This window comes from Micrasema longulum, unplaced genomic scaffold (assembly GCF_059751315.1).
Source record: "Micrasema longulum isolate JH-2025_06_02 unplaced genomic scaffold, ASM5975131v1 h1tg000986l, whole genome shotgun sequence".
NCBI classification, from domain to species: Eukaryota; Metazoa; Arthropoda; class Insecta; order Trichoptera; family Brachycentridae; genus Micrasema; species Micrasema longulum.
Genome location: NW_028278175.1, coordinates 14,432 through 31,697, shown reverse-complemented (window position 1 = coordinate 31,697; position 17,266 = coordinate 14,432). Strand labels below are relative to the sequence as shown.

The following is a 17,266-nucleotide window of genomic DNA, read 5'->3' as shown; positions in this document are numbered from 1 at the left end:
TTAAGTTGACAATACGACAAAGACGGGTCATTGGAGAATTAAGGTCATAGTTTGTTACATGCTGATCGATGAACAGTACTTCTTTGTTTCTCAACCTACGAGTCGAAATATACAATTTTACTTTTATTAGTAATGATGGCACATCGATTATACCATTTAGTATGCCGAATATATATTTATTTACATACATACATAAGTTTATTGTACATTATTTGAGACATTAATCTCAACTCCATGGGACTAAAAGTTCTGTGATGAGATGGGACGAGCAATAAGTTGACACAGACACATGAGCATATTACCACAAATATAGGATCAGAAACATTAAATTTAAAAAAAATGCATATATAGCGCATCAATATGGTAAACAGTAAACTCAAATAATTGGAAATTATCAAAGAGTTTCCTACTCAAATCCCTCAAGAGTACCGTCAATATTAGTTTTGTGGACGAAAAATATTTAACGTTGACTCTTTAATCAGTATATGAATAATGACCGCTCTCCAGTCTTAGCATCCACGCTACTTTTCGAAACAAGCACGAGAAGTGAATGAATAAAGAGGAAAAGAGGTCTGAATAAAAGACATATTGATATGGCGTTCTATTCTCTCTGCCAACTCTTTACAGAAAACGGGGTAATAGTTTGTTTTGAAAAGCTAGTAATACTTTGAGAAATAAAATGAAATATCGTTATTTAGAACGACTAATTAGATGTAACCTAAGAATAATCTTATAAACAACAGTTTTCATAAAAGTTTTGTGCTGTTTGACTTTTCGTCGGCCCCGTAGCGTAGTGGTCAGTGTATTTGCCTTCCATGCAAGAGGTCTCGGGTTCGATTCCCGGCTTGGTTGACACGAAGCATTTATTTTAAAAGGTGCCTTTAAACTAGAATATATCATAGTCCCTGGACTGGCACCTAGAACATAAGACTGATCATCTTACCTTCACGTAACAAAAATATCAAGATACTCTGCGATTGGTGTACCAATGGAGTGCTCTTTGCACCATTAGGCGTGAAATTGGAAATGACAATGATGATGAGAAATAATTTGATGTAAATTATTATGTGTCCTAAAGATAGACCGGTTGAACATTATCTTTTTAGTGGTCTGACTTGGATCAATAAGTTCAGGCTCAGATAATTTAATATTTCAAGGCGGCGAACAAAAAAACATTTTTTCAGGGCCCACTTTAAAACATTTGTTCACAAAAAACGCAATGAACACATTTATAAGGATTATTTTATATTTTGGATCAATTTATTGCCGAATCAGCGAGTTCAATATAAAAATAAGAAAGAAAATGATTTCCCGAACTAAGGGTAGAAAGATATAACGGAATTAAAAGTGAATAGAGCCATTGGGTCAGACCTTAAGTATTATTAATTGCAGAAAGTTAGAGCCGATAGCACTAAAGTGTAATTTCCATAGGCTGCTCTACGATCCGACTCTGTGAAGAATGACGTCAAATGCTTCGGTCGATAATGGGTCCAGCGCCTAGTGATAGAATACATAGCATTGTGAATTCGCATTTTTTTTTCAATGAGTCTATACATTAAAAAAAATATGCACATACAAACACAATAGTATATTACATTAAAAAAACACAAAACAATTCCCAATAAACTATCTACTAGTAGTTTGTCATCGAAAGCTAAGATATTAGTGTTAATAAATATAAATTAATAGAGTATGGACAGAAAATCAATACATATAAAATAATAAACTCATAAATTATGGTCTTGTTGACGAATTGTTGAAAAAATGTACTCAAAACTGAAATTACTAAGTGTAATAAATTTAAAGGAAGCATAAAAAATATAATTTTAACGAAAAAAATATACAAGGTAAAGAGAAAAAATATAATTAAGTGAAAGATAAAAAATATTTCACCATAAAATAAAGATTAATACGAAATTAATAGTAATTAAATTAATACGAAAATTGCCTATCTTCTAACCACTTTCGCAATAAAAATATATTTTATTTATCTTGTGTTGTCCATTTGGTGACAAAAATCCATTACCACTATAGTATTTAATATGGTTAATTTGCCAAACGCACAGTTGAAAGAGGCGATAAAAGTCATAACTATTCCCTTTCCGCACCTAATAGTGCATAAGGCACAGCATTGGTACACCAGTTGCAGCGTATCTTGATCATTTTTGTTATACGAAGGTAGGTTAAGTCCAACACGACGAGACATTTTCATTTACGACAATAAAATCGAAGTGGTTGATGAATAAATATATCTAGGACACACAGTCAAACTTGGTAAAGATAACCAGATAGCGTTGTTACCAAGAAGAAAAGCGCTAAGTTGGGCTGCTTTCGGCAAACTAAAATATATTTGTGAAAATAAAGAAGTCCCTATATGCTTAAAAAGACAAGTATATGAATCGTGCATATTGCCGATGACAACATACGGACTAGAAACCATGTCTGTAACACAAAAAAGTAGCCAGAAATTAAAATGCACGCACTGATCCATGGAAAGACAGATACTCGGTGGATGTCTAAGAGACAGAGTAAGAAATGAAGAAATAAGGCGCCGAACCGGAGTCTTGGATATCATGGATCGTGCAGCGAAACTGAAATGGCAGTGGGCAGGACACTTGGCGAGACAAAATGATGGCAGGTGGACACCCAGAATAATAAAGAGGAGACCATGGGCAAACAAAATAAGTGTTGGAAGGCCATAGAAAAGATGGGTCGACGACATTGCCTCTATTGCCGGTAAAACCAGGTTGTGGTCCCGTGGCTAGTGTCTCGGACTCGCGGCACAAAGGTTCGTGGTTCATGTCACATGTCTTTTGTGATACATAATATGTCAACGGTATCCTATCAAAGATTAATAGTCCTTCGGAAATAATGTTTGAAGTACTGGTTTCCAAATGGAGAATCTTTAAATAATACTTGTAATCTGCAAGATTGTTTAAATACTAAATAAGCTAACTTGGGTTAAATATTTAAAATATTGTGTACTTTTTTTGTATGGATAAATAAGCTGAGGTAATTGGCTAGTTTCATCGTTCACATATATTTTTGTGTTGAAAGATATGAACAGTGGTGGTGATTTATAGTAAATAATAATTGATTTTATAAAATAAATTAAACTACTTTGTTTATAACGACTTTTTTTCCACCTACCGGTTTCAAAGCTAAACATGCTTCTTTCTCAAGGTTTTTTTAACTTTTGAATTCTTATATATTTTATTTTTTGTTATTAGTATGCTCACATTACATTACCATCCTTTTAAGAAAAAAGACTTGATTTATTAGTGTCATTGACAGCACACTAATAACATAAAATAAAATTAGCTTGTTTAGTAAACCTTAAGAAAAAAGCTTGTTTAGCTTTAAAACCGATCGGTGGAATTTTTTTATTTTTATTTAAATAAAGTAGTTTTATTTATTTTATTATTATGAATAACCACAAATATAGTGCTTCAAATACTAAATCTATCTGCAATTATTTTATTTATTTTCACATGAACATATTTACCATAAAACATTATTATCGAAAGTAAAATATAATGGTAAACTGTGCTTAATAGCTTATTTTGACGATTCGCCCCTTTAGGATAGTCAGTATCTAATACATCTAATTAAGCGAACAAAACATGTATTATTAACTATTTTTTGCCTCTGAACTGAAATATTGGTCTTCAATATCAACGTATGTACTTTGCTGTTAATATAAAAATTCCTTCTTTAACAAACGTCTAAACTTCGTATTTTATTAACATAGTATTGAGTAAGTATATTGAATCTACTAATATAAATCCCAGAATTCTCCGATTCCGGAATCTTCCTGCATTGACTTATACTATTCCTAGCCACGAATAAAAAGGTTTCTCAACACGAACCTAAGATATATTATGGGACCTGCGCTGCTCGGGGAATGTCACAGAACAAATTGCTTTATACATTACGCCGTTTTTCACTCATACTCAGTGCGTAACTTTTATATTATACGAGTCATATCACCTGAGTGGAACTCGGAACTGCTACCACAGGGAGGTGGAACAAGGAACTAAAATGTCGAACACAGTTTGGGGCGGAGAAAAACAAACAGTTGTCTTTTTTTTACGAAATAATACATTATTGAAAATGTTAAATTTACCAAATTACTAACGAAAAAATATTAATGCAGTTTTTGATGTCAGAAGAATATTGAGTGAGCGGAGGTTTGGCTTAATGAGGACTGAAGTAATAAGAGAACGGGTATAGCAAACTCCGGTGACAACTGTCATCGGGCAAAGTGGACAAATTGAAGTTTTATTGTACGGAAAAAAACAAATAAAACAAGCAATAAGTATGTACGTGTTCAATCGAACCATGAGATTAGAATATCGTAACAGATAATGATAATGTATACTTAATTTAAGATTAAAAATAATAAATTAAAGACAAATATTAAATTTAATTTTAACTAAAACATACATAAAATAAATACAAGAGCATAAAAAAAAATAACTTGCGAACTACCTAGGACCAACAAAAAAAGAAACAGTTTTTTGTATACAGCAATCAATTTTTACAATTCACTTTCTAATGATCTAAAAAATATACAAAATATGTACGTGCTAAAAAAAACACCTAAATAAAACAGTTCTTACAGCCCGTGTGACGAGTGATATGTGATGTTTTTTTATCAAATTTTTATTTAAACCATTGTGTTATTATATATAATATCCCCTTATACCAGTACTTTTGCTGATTGGGAATATTTCGTGCAAATAAAATATGTAATATAATACAATATGTAAGGTTTAAATACCTTGTATTTTGTCATAAATAAATAAATAATTTAAATACTTTATTAAATATTTGTAGTGGTTTTTGCATGTTGGTTTAGTTGGTGTCCTGACGAAGAGACGGGTACGTCTTGAATTCGAAACCAATAGACATAGAAAAGTCAGTTAGTGAAAATATACAAATATTTAATAAAACTTAGTAACATGTTTGATCACAAAGTTCATGCTTTCAATATTAATAATATAAACTTTATGTTTATGTTAGATATTATAAACTAATTCCAAATTGCTGAATTACACTGTAAAAATTCTTCCTTTTCTCCTCGTTTTTCCTCATCCATAACTATCTTTAAGTCTCTTTTATTTTTTTTACATGATTTGATTTTTTTTATTTATAAACCTTTACGGATTACACCCATTCAGCAAAATATTTTTTCTTTTCAATACATGCATAATATCTTTTGTAAAGGTTGTCTGAGTTTTTAGCTAAGTTTTGTCCAATAGTTTATTGAATTATTTAAATTTTATTATTACTTGGTCCTGGTTTATTAGTCTCGACTGTTCTGGACTCCTTTTCCAATGTTGTAAATGATATTGTTATGATATTTTCGTATTGTGTCTATGTTGACTACAATTTTATTTACAATTTTACAAAAAGTTCTTTAGTTGCTGTTAGATAAGGGAGGTCATTTACTTGATTTAATTTTATATTTTGCTGTCTTTGTAGTCTATTTATGTCATTTTGATTTCCTGTTTTTAGACGTATTTATGAAAAACTCAAACTGGATATTTGAAGGCACCTATGTACTTTTTTTGGTACGAAATTGAAATTCTGTAAAATTTATTAAAAAACAGAAAAAAACGTTTTTGTTTTGTTAAAAAGTTTATGTAACTTAAATCACTTTTTTTTAATGTGGTTATTTAAATTCATGTAAAAATTTTAATGATTTTGTTACGTGTTAATTATTCCAAATTAATCAAGTTTATGTTTTTCTTGTATATTCTCATTATTTTTTTGTTTGTGTCCATTTTGTTATTCTTTGTCCTACCTGTTTTTTGTTGTTAATAAGATTATTTTAAATTATGCATGTAACTTGGCTTAGGCCGATGTTAACATATTTTGTTGAAATGACAATGAAATGAAACGTCTCACTCATAGAATTAAGAAAAGTCCAGAAACCGCATACGCGCATCAAACAGAAGGCGACTAAACTACCCTTAAAGGAGTAGTTTTACGTAACCATTAGTTTCTTTGTACACGCAACTCCCGATTCGAATTCAACTATGCCGTGTTGTGTCGTTTTAAAGTGTAGAAATACTGCTGGGACCTTAAAAAAACGGGATGAGATCACATTTTATGTGTAAGTAGCAAATGCATGTATAAGTAGCAATTGCATTACGTAAAAAAATAAATTATTTTTCCATCTGTCAGATTGTCAAAGATAACGAAATGGGCATTTTGTAAGTGTTGCCAGGGCAGTCAAAATTTTTATATTTACATATAAGATATTAATAAAAAATACTTGGTATACTTCCACTTATTTGTTTGACAAATTAGTGCTTTTACCTTCAGACTGGTGAATATTATACAGTGTAAGGATAATTAATACAAAACTAAATAGTATCTTAAGTGTAGATACATTTAAAAATAAGTTGAAAGAGATACAATACGCAATATTTCAATGGAACAAAGTGGGACAAATTATTGAAACATGTGTTGGCGGTGTAAGGAAGAAAGGATTCTTTTCTATGAAAAATATTTATTGTTTTATTTCAATGTACAGGGTCTCACTAAGGGGAATAATAATGGTGAGTTTTTAATATTATATTTGCTGATTTATAAAAATTTTATCGCTATTATTTTTTATCCTATTTATTTCTAAAATGTTTCATCTATCTAATTTTGGCCCTTTATGTTCTATACCTAAAAATTTTATGTCTTTTGATTCGTCAAAATTATGTTTTAACTCATTTAAATTTGATGCATAGTTTGATATATCGTTAATTAATTTATGTGAAGCTAAATGTTATTTCAGTCCATATTTAATTGCTCTCCCGCTTTGTCATATATATGAACCAGGACAAGTATATGTAAATTAATAAATTCCTCTTTTTTAAATTTGTTGACCTGATCTTTACTATTAATTCATATTTGGTCCTAAGATTTTTTATTATAAAATGAAACCAAAAGATTATTTATTTGTAACACTTGTTTTGTTTTATCGCTAGTATTTCCAATATAATTTAATTTTACCCACTTTTATTTCATTTTATTATCGATAGATGTAAGTCCCAAACATGATTGAGACATTGAAATGTCAATAAATATTCGAAATACAAAAATAGTGTTTTATTTGTAAATAATTTCAAATTCTTCATTGTCTATTGGCATTATATTTATTATTCATTCCTCATACCTATGCAAAATTACGGAGCTATTTATATAGGCAATGTTTATGCGTGTATGAGGATGAAGAGGTTAGGTAATATCGCGTTTAACCTAATGACGGGTAAAATTATATTATTGGATGGGTGTTTGAAAAATGGAAATTGCCCAAAATTGCCACTTAGCTTTTTTTGCAGCGATATTTACGATCGAATGATCGCATTCGAGTTGTAAATTAAAATTGATATGCTACACTAAGAAATTGCTTACGTAAACGTGGGCGGAATTCGCGAAAAATCAATAGTGTGATGTATAAATCAAACAATGTTTGTAAAGTTTTGTATAAAACATATTTCGCTTTTGTCAGAAATTAATAAAAGGAAAAAAAAAACGGAAACAGAAATTCATGTTTAAAAATAATATTGTTAATCATTATGGCTCAATATATCGCACGTCTCAATATGTAAATAATAAAAATAATACCCTGCCTATTTAAGAAATAAATGGTTGAATTGAAAAAATATATAAAACATCATAACATAATAAATTATCCATGAACATGTATATTGTGTATGGATATGTGTTTGTGCACGTATGTATTAGTATGTTTGTGTTATTTGGTTCATAAAATTGTGCTGTCACGTAAAACTTATTAAGGGCCAGTTGTATTAAAAAAATATAAGTTAAATAATTTTTGCGTTTGTTAGAATTTGTTTGTTTTATTAGAATTTTTAAGGCGAATTTTTTTGTCCATTTTGACAAAAAAAGAAACTATCATTTTATTTTAAGCTTTATTTAACAGAACTTTTTTATGCAATTAGCCCCTTAATCAATATATCTACACACAGGGTACTCCTATGTGGTCTTTCTTTCATATAATTTATTATATTATTATTCACATGTGTTATAATAAGAAAAAAATAAATAAATGTAAACATATAAAATTCAGTGACTATAAACACGTTTTGGCTAGTAATTGGTAGAAAATGCATATTTTTTCTTTTTTTCAAATTATCTACTCAAAGGCTTTTGGCATTAAGATTTTTTTTCATTATACACCAAATAAACTTATGCAACGAATCATTGAGTCTGTGCATTGGTAAATAAAATATGTAATACAATATAAATACAATATAAATGTAAATGTAGGTTAGTTTCAATTATTGATTATTGATTTAAATTAAATAAATTTTGGATATAAATGATTTTTTTAATCTACCTCACAAAAATACGTACATTAAGCTCACTTTTTTTAATGTACGTTTTTTTATCAAAGAAATTTATGTCATATAATTTACGTTCACAGTGATTGATTTTTTTAACAATTGTTTGTACCAGTCGACGCGAGCCTTTTTTGAGCGATGGTCAAATTATGCGGTATCCAACGCGAACAAATATTTTTGATACCAAATGTTTATGCAATATTGAATGCATGTAAGAGGAGTTAATGCCCAAGCATGCCTTAATCTCATGGTATGTCACATGACAAACTTGCAATATCAGTTCACGCAAAGCATAATTTTTTTCTGGCACAACAGCTGATATTGGACGACCCTCACGAAATTCGTCCTGTTACAATGTGCGACCAGGATTGAATTAAAAAAACCAACGAAACGCTGTGGTTTAAGATGGTGCTTCATCACTAAAAGTCGCAGTTAGTTGATCGGCACACTTTTGTTGGTTTAATCCACGTTGAAAGTCATAGAAACTCAAAGCACGAAAATGTTAACGATTTATTTCCATTTTTTTAACAAAATTAATTTTTCAAGTATCTGTAAACAACACAAATATTACTCGTATGACAAAACGTTCTAAGTAACGTTTACCATTGAAATGCCAAACTCTACGATGACAATGTCAAATTTGATATATTTACACCGGTGTTGCCATATCTCAAAACTTAAGTAGCAACCCTCGTAAAACTGGTATCTTAACTCATTTTCTTTGTTTCAGATACGTCGGACTTCTTCGACATGGCCAAAAGTGAAATTTGCTTTAGATCGCAAATGGGTAAAGATCTAAGAATAAATATCTCTCGGGCCTGACCTGGTGATGATGATGCTCCGGACGGCAGCGGGCGGCGGCTCGGCGAGCCGCGCGTGCCAACAGGCCCCCGGCAGCCGCCAGCCACAGGAGCAGCAGGGGGGCCCCGAGAAGGGCGTACAGCATCCCGGCCGCCTTGCCTGCCGCCGTGCGAGGAGCGGCACTACCCCAGCCTATAACACAGTCATAATGCGAATGAGGAACATCATTTTTGATAGCTACATCAAATTAAACGCTGTCATAAACGCGAATAAGAAACAATTTTTGAAACATGTACGGATTGCCACTATTTTAAATAAGCAACAATATTTTTGGTACGTCCGAATAAACGTGATTAAAATAAAAATAAAAAATTACAATAATAACGCAAAAGGAACGATATTTTAGATATTTGTTTATTTAGGATAATTTACATGGCGCCATTTTTATTCCCTTATTTTAGGTATTCTCCATCCCTATTGTAATTTGTTAAACTTACGTTTTTATTAATAAAGATACTTCATCTTTAATGTGTTGCTTCTGTTACAATATTGTATTCTGATATCAAACGTAAATGATTTAGTTTTGAAGTTGAGACTAAAAATGGTTCTGCTATACTTCTTTGCTTTTATATATTTGTAATTTATTTCAATAAAATAAGTGCACCTGAGACCGTATGACGTCAGATGAAGATAAAATAAAATGGAAACAAATACATACGTACTCATATATTTTAGTTACTGGAATATAATCCTAAAAACAGTTATATTTCTCTTTCTAGCAGAATTTTCCAATTCCGACACATTTTCACTTTCTATCTATTTGCAGATAATATAACTTTGAGTGACGTGGAGAAGATTGGCATGGGATGAAGTAAAAGAGAGTAGAAAAATGATTACTAAGAAGTATAGACTAGAAAAGGGTGTTATACGTGTGATAAATTATGATGGTCAAAATGATTGACAAATCAACAACTAATCCTTTATTAACAACAAATCTTAAATCAATGTAATCATTTTTGTTATTCTACGAACTTAAGTAATAGTTTTTTCGTATTCTTAAAGAATTTAAAAATAATATTTAAAAATATTTTAAAGCAATTTCATGCGTTTCTAAGTATGAGAAATAATGCAAGCAAATATTGCACCCAATATAGATGCTTCAGTTGTTTTACATTAAAAAATGATTAACGAACGCTGCTTCGAATTTAAGCATTATATAAATTTTCTAAAAAATTGAGATTTTTTTTTCTTCATCATCATCTTGCTCAATTCTGAGTGTCGTAGTATCTGAGGATGTCAGGCCCGAGGTGTTTGACACGCTTCCATTTCTTGTAACCCTGGGCCAAGAGCAGCGTTTATTGAAGGTCAACACGCACTTAATGTCTTTATTTCCATATTCCCTTCTCGAAAATGTTTTCCCTCTCTGTTGCAAAAAAAATCAGGATGAATTATCAGTTTGAAAACCAGTTTTTATGAAAAAGTGAATGTTAGATAATTTGACAAAAAGAAATGCAAAACAAATAAATAATTTATTTCATACATACATAATAGTAAATATTTTAAAGGAATGATTTAATTCAGGTCTGAAAAGGTTAAAAATATAAACACATTATTGTTTGTAAATAAATAAATTTACATTTAATTTCTATTTGAAAAATAAATTAAAACATCGTGAGATGTTACGAACAAAATTATGTCCTTTAAATTTGATACATCGCATTGCCATGAATAATTCGCGTAAAATAGTATTTGTAGCCTAAAGCAGATAATCGAGGATACTATAGACAAGTCTGTCGAATAAAATCATCGAAAAGGCAGAGAGTTTGAAATCTTGGGTGATATTTCAATCGCTCTCATATCTCAAATACTTTTATTTATAAAACACTTTTATCATTTACACACAAAATACGCGAGATAAATTTTTTTTCTAAGGCAGCGAGAGCAGTTCAGAATAGCATCGCTGGGAGTTATAATATATGGATATTCACTCAGTGAAAAAAAATGCTTACATTTATATTATACGCCTGCATAACACCTTTTATCCTCTGAAGCGAATCGTGGCACTCACTAGAGCCAAAAACAGAAAAATACTGAGTTTTGAGAATAAATGTCTCAGATGAATTTTGGGTGTGCGGTGGTTTGGCTTTGTGAGGAATGAAGTAATAAAAGAACGGACGCAGCAAACTCCGATGACAACTGTCATCGAGCGGAGGCGATACGGTTGGCTGGGCCATATACTGCGGATGACTCCAGAGAGCCTTAACCACGTTTGTGTTTATTAAAAGGCATTAGGTCTTCGACATCCTGGACGTCTCTTGCTGACTGTTTGTCGACAGTTTATATCAGAACTACGGGACGTGAACCTGACTTGGGAGAACGCATAGGAGCTGGCAAACGATAAAGATGCGTGGAGGCTCTTTGTGGTCACCATATGATCTAACTAGGGAACAGACATGGAATGATGATGAGGATAATGAGGAAGTTCAGAGGTTTTTTAATTTTTAAATTTGTTCGTAAATTCATAAAACGATATTTTAAGTGTTTTTAGCGCTATTATAGCACAAGTTTTCTACAATGAGTTATCCTGATTGGTAAGTTGGCTTCTCAGTAAGCGGAATGTTTTATAAAACTCTGTCACCGATTGATTTCGGAGAACCAGTGAAGTCGTTCATTTACATCACAATATTGAAAAATTAATTTCAGATATAACAATTTTTTTTTTATATATGTAATTTGTCAGAAAGAATCCAAATTACATGGTAACATCCAAAAAGAGAAAACATGTTTTTATATTTTTTTAATATTGGATCGAAAACTTACATCTTAACATGTTCTGATTTATCACTCAGAAATAAAATAAATTCGGGATAAACAGTACACGAACGTACATGCATACCTTTAATATTGACTGAGCAGAATATATATGAATTGGACCCGGGCCTATAATCACTCGCGATTTATCGTTTCCCGAACTCAAACATCAGATTCCGTAACCTTCCGAGTTGTCGGCAGTTGGCAGTAATCCAGAATGTAATGGACCCAACTAACTTCGTTACACGAGATAGCTTTATTCGGGTTAAACTAAGCCTTTTTAGCTATCGGACTACTCTTATACCTTTCTATGTATTTTCCACAAAAAACAAGTTTATTGAACTGTATGGAATAAAGTAAAACGCAAATGGAATTAGTTAAGTATACATTGAAATCGTAATTAAAACGTTTTTTTACAGTTTTCAGACCGTTCCGAAAACGAAAGGGATAGGAATTAAAATTGTGCCTAACCACTTTCATAATATTCCTATGCGCATCGTGTGGTTCATAGGATACTGCAGTGGTAGTAAAATGGGGTGTTATTTTTTTAGTGTGACGTAGGATAATTTTTCCACTTCTTCTTCTTCACTCCATGTCGGGTCCCCCTGACGTGACGTTGACGACCACTTGGGAGAAAGCTTCCCTAGCAGAGCAAAATAGCTCCTCTACAGTTCTAATCCAGGTCCATATGCTCAGATGTTTTGAAGCCAGGAAAGCTGTTTACTTTGATTCCTCTACATCTCTCGATCTACTCCTTCATGACAAGATAAAGTTTGGCATATTTATCACTTCTCAACACATGGCAAAAAAATTAAATCTAACGGAGTTTAACGGTGGAAAATAGTTCTCTATTGGAATTGGCTCAATTTTATACTTCATTGCTGGTTATCATATCGGTCCAAGATATTCTTAATATTCTACGGTGGATCTTAATTTCAAATGCTTCAAGGCGGTTTATAATATTAACTTTACAATATTTGAATTTGTCCAAATGTTCGTAGACAAAAAACTGGATTTTAAGATTAATAAATTACAACAGGGATGGAGAATACCTTAAATAAGGGAATGTAGAAGTCAAGGCATTTACAGGGCTTATGACCTGTCATTGGCTGGTTTAAGTGGCCATTTTACAGACTGTGTAACATTCACCATTCTGTCTATGTTTGAGCATCCGTATTTCTTCAATTCTTCCATTTGTTGATTTTAGTGAAGTTAAAGAGCTGAAATCCGTTGGGTATGATAATGTTGCTGTGGAATATCTGAAGACTGGTGGCCAGATCGTGGGTACATGGCTGCACAGACTTTTCAATCTCTGCCTAAAGGAAGGACATACGCCGTTGGATTGGAGGAGGGCAGTTGTCATGCCTTTATATAAGGGAAAGGGATCTCGTGCGGAATGTGGAAACTATAGGGCCATCAGTCTTCTGAGTTCTGTCGGTAAACTGTATGGGAAAATTATAATCGAGAAAGTAAGAAAGGTGACGAAAAACAAAGTGTGGGACGTGCAAGGAGCCTTTATGAGTGGACGTGGATGCACGGATCAAATTTTTGCGCTGCGAATGCTAACGGAGAAGTTTTTGGCAAAAAGTCAAAAACTATTCTGCGCATTTGTCGATTTGCAAAAAGCGTATGATAAAGTAGATAGAATGAAATTGTGGGGCGTGTTGGAAAAGTATGGAGTAAACAATAAACTTATACGTGCAGTATCGTCTCTCTATGAGGAGAGTTCAGCGTGTATAAGAGTTAATGGGGGATTTACATCTTGGTTTGCGATCTCAAAAGGCGTGAAACAGGGATGTGTAATGTCACCATGGTTGTTTAATCTATACATGGACAACTGTATGAAAGAGATAGAATGTATGGGTATTGGAGCAAAAATGGATAATTTTTCAGTAAGCTGCTTGTTGTATGCTGACGATGCAGTTCTGTTAGCAAGCAGCAAGGCTAATTTGCAGCAAATAGTCTCTAGAATGTATGATGTATGCCTGGAGAGCGAATTGGCGATGAACGAAAGTAAGTCAAAAGTGATGGTATTTGAAAGGGATAGCGAGGTTACTGACTGCATAATAAATGTAAACAACGAATGTCTCGAGCAAGTAGAAGAATTTGTGTACCTGGGAAGCATGTTTTCAAGAGATGGAAGAGTAGAAAAAGATGTTGAAAGAAGAGTGAATGCGGGCAACAAAATGAACGGAGCACCAAACACAGTAATTTCTAATAAAAATATGTCAATCGAAGCTAAACTGGCAGTGCACAACGGAGTTTTAGTCCCAACACTTATGTATGGAAGTGAAACATGGAACTGGCAGAGGAAGGATGAAAGCCGAGTGAACGCGGTTGAAATGCGATCTCTTAGACGAATATGTGGGAAATCAATGTATGACAGGGTTACGAATGATGAAATCAGGCGAGAGTGTAAATCTGAGACAAGTATAATTGATAAGATTAAGAAAGGGTCTCCGAGATGGTTTGGTCACGTAGAACAAATGGACGACGAGAGAATGGTAAAACAAGTATATATGGCAAAAATAAACGGCAACGTTAGACGAGGACGACCAAGGAAGACGCGGCATGATCAGATAAACCAAAATCTTAAGTCTGGTCATGTCAAAAGCAGACAGAACCGAAGGGCATGTATGACAAGATGTATGAATGTGGAAAAGGCTAGGAGTGTATGCCAGGATAGACGTGTGTGGCGGTCCATTCTCTCTGCCTACCCCTACGGGGAAATGGCGTGATGGTAGTAGTAGTAGTAGTGGTAGTAAAGAGCTGAAACCTCTATTGTTGTGAATATATTCATTTGACTGAATTACTTAACTTAAACTGACTGAACTTAAACCAGCCAATGACAGGTCATAAGCCCTGTAAATGCCTTGACTTCCATATTCCCTTATTTAGGGTATTCTCCATCCCTGTTGTAATTTGTTAATATTAACTTTAAGTTAAAATTCCACGCCTCTACACCGTACAGTAAGACATACTGTATATAACATTTGACCATTAGTTGTCTCAGCTTAGGTTTATATTATCGTCACAAAGAATATTTTTTATATTGTTAAATTCTGTTCGGGCTGCTTCTATTCTGTATTTTATCTCAATGTCGGGGTCTAGATTTTCAGTGATGATACTGCCTAAGTACCTGAAATGTTTCACTCTCTCAATATTGAAACCTTTAATTTAGAGTTTTTTTATTTTGATGACTTTCTTGGCTAAAAAACAAAAGTTTACAGAAAAAAAAATCCACGATGGTTTTCAATCCTCATATTTTGAATGAGAATATTTGAGATTTGAAGATAATTGGAAGAAATTGCCATTTGGCAAAAAGCTCGCCTGTGTACAAATACGAAAGTAAAAATTTAAAAAAATAAAATATTTTGTATACTCACCCATTTGTGGAATCACATTTTGAATTCTTTGATCCTATTTATATTAGATGGACACTTTTAATGTCCACATTTCACAGCCCATAAACCAAATATAAAACTGGGCGAATTTTAAAGGATTAGAAATGACTAAAACATTATTTTTTAGTTAATAATGTTTAAAACGAATTTCTGGCTATTTCAATTGATAATTTTATCATTTGTATTATTGTTGCTATGGTTTTTTAAAATATTGTTATTTTGAAATTACACCGAAAAATTACAGAAAAATTACGCAATGCGTAAAACATTGGTTAGAAGCGCACTTGGTGGGCACGACGCGTGACGTCAAAGTGACGTGACGTTAACTTTAGGCCGTTTTAATTGTACTTATTTCAAAACCCGAAATGTATACATAAAAATTAGTATTTATTTAAAATAAACTAAATATATTTTCTTTTTCACAGTTTTAACTCAAATAAAGCATTTTTTTTTCACTCACGACAGCATATTTATGCGTGATATCACGTCTGGTCATTAAAAAAAACCGTAAGATAATGAAGGCAATTACTAACTAATTAAAATGCCACTTTTGCACTGGCGACGTGTTCATTTTATTGTACGCCATTGGCTGAATAATATTTATTTTTACACAAAACAGTCAGCTTTTTGCGCAGTTCTTGCATTGTTCTCGAACTTAATCTGAAGCGTACGATTAACATGCCTTAATGTAGCATCATAACCTGACGTACATAAGACACGAAATGGGTTTATCAATTACAGAGGTATTGATTTATTGTTGCATGAAGATAATGTGATCAGTCTTACGTTTCAGGTGCCAGTCCTGGAACAATGCAATATTACAGTATTATACCAACTTTTTATCAATATTTTATGTCCAGCTTTCCAGGAGTCGAACCCGGGATCGCGAGTGTGGTAGGCTAATGCACCAATCACTACACTAAGAGGTGCACTTACTTTCACTCGATTTTTTTTTTCAGAATTTTTACCTAAGAGTAGTAATCGAGTCGAAAATGCTCATCCAGGATTGTGGTTCTATTTCACACTCATAATTGTTTTCTCCATCCGCCTGGACACCGAGATATTGATAAATTGATAAAAATGCGGTGCGATCCGAGTGACAATGCATTACTGATTGCATATAGGTAAATAGTGATGATATATAGTGAAACGGATCATTCGAGTACAGTTGTTTGAATTGTATATGAAATTTTTGATTTTTCTATCTGCTAAAAGCTGTTCGATGAAAGCTTTTCCCGTTAGATAAAAAGTTAACCCATTTAGGTCGCCGGGAGGCTGTAGATAACAATGACGCCTGTTTCCGTGTTAGGGTTGCAAGTGACAAGTGTTAAACAAAGTGAGTCGGCAATGGCGTGAACAATGACTTACTGCGAACAGAACACGGACGTTATTTCTACAGAGTGCAAACTGTTTTGCTAACCAATTCAGACCACTCCTTGGTTAAAGAAGGCAAATAAACTTAAAAAAAAAAAAAAGAAAAAATAGTATTTCCATGGTTATTAGCCGATGGTGTATAGGGCACCGCATTAAAACACCAAATAAAGCGTATCGATATAATCTGTTAGGTTTGTTATTCTTATGTTTCCGGTGCCCATACAGGGACAAATATTTCACGTCAACTCTACTGGAATCGAACCTGGTACCTACACTAAAAGTAACCATCGAGTCGAAAAAATTCAAAGTTAACTTTTTTTGTCCACTTTAATGGTAAGCGCATTTGCCCACCAATCATGAGGCCTCGAGTTAGATTTCCGACCCGATTGTCATTTAAAAAATGTGTTATTTCACTGGAACAGGCACTCAAGCGTGAGACTGATCATCATGCCTTCATGCTGCAAAAATGATCAAGATAAGTTGCGTTAAAATACTAATATGATTCAA

At 32.7% G+C, this 17,266-nt stretch overlaps 1 protein-coding gene across 1 annotated transcript in view; it reads right to left on the bottom strand.

Moving 5' to 3' along the window:
• LOC148277748 (uncharacterized) overlaps positions 1 to 9,612 on the bottom strand; it is a 52,995-nt gene extending 43,383 nt beyond the window's left edge. The window contains exons 1-2 of the mRNA XM_088232445.1: positions 9,603 to 9,612; positions 9,193 to 9,407 (exon numbers count right to left, since the gene is read on the bottom strand). Coding sequence (XP_088088571.1) covers positions 9,193 to 9,407; positions 9,603 to 9,612 — 225 coding nt within the window. The remainder of the gene's footprint in view (positions 1 to 9,192; positions 9,408 to 9,602) is intronic.
• Between the last annotated feature and the right edge of the window lie 7,654 nt (positions 9,613 to 17,266).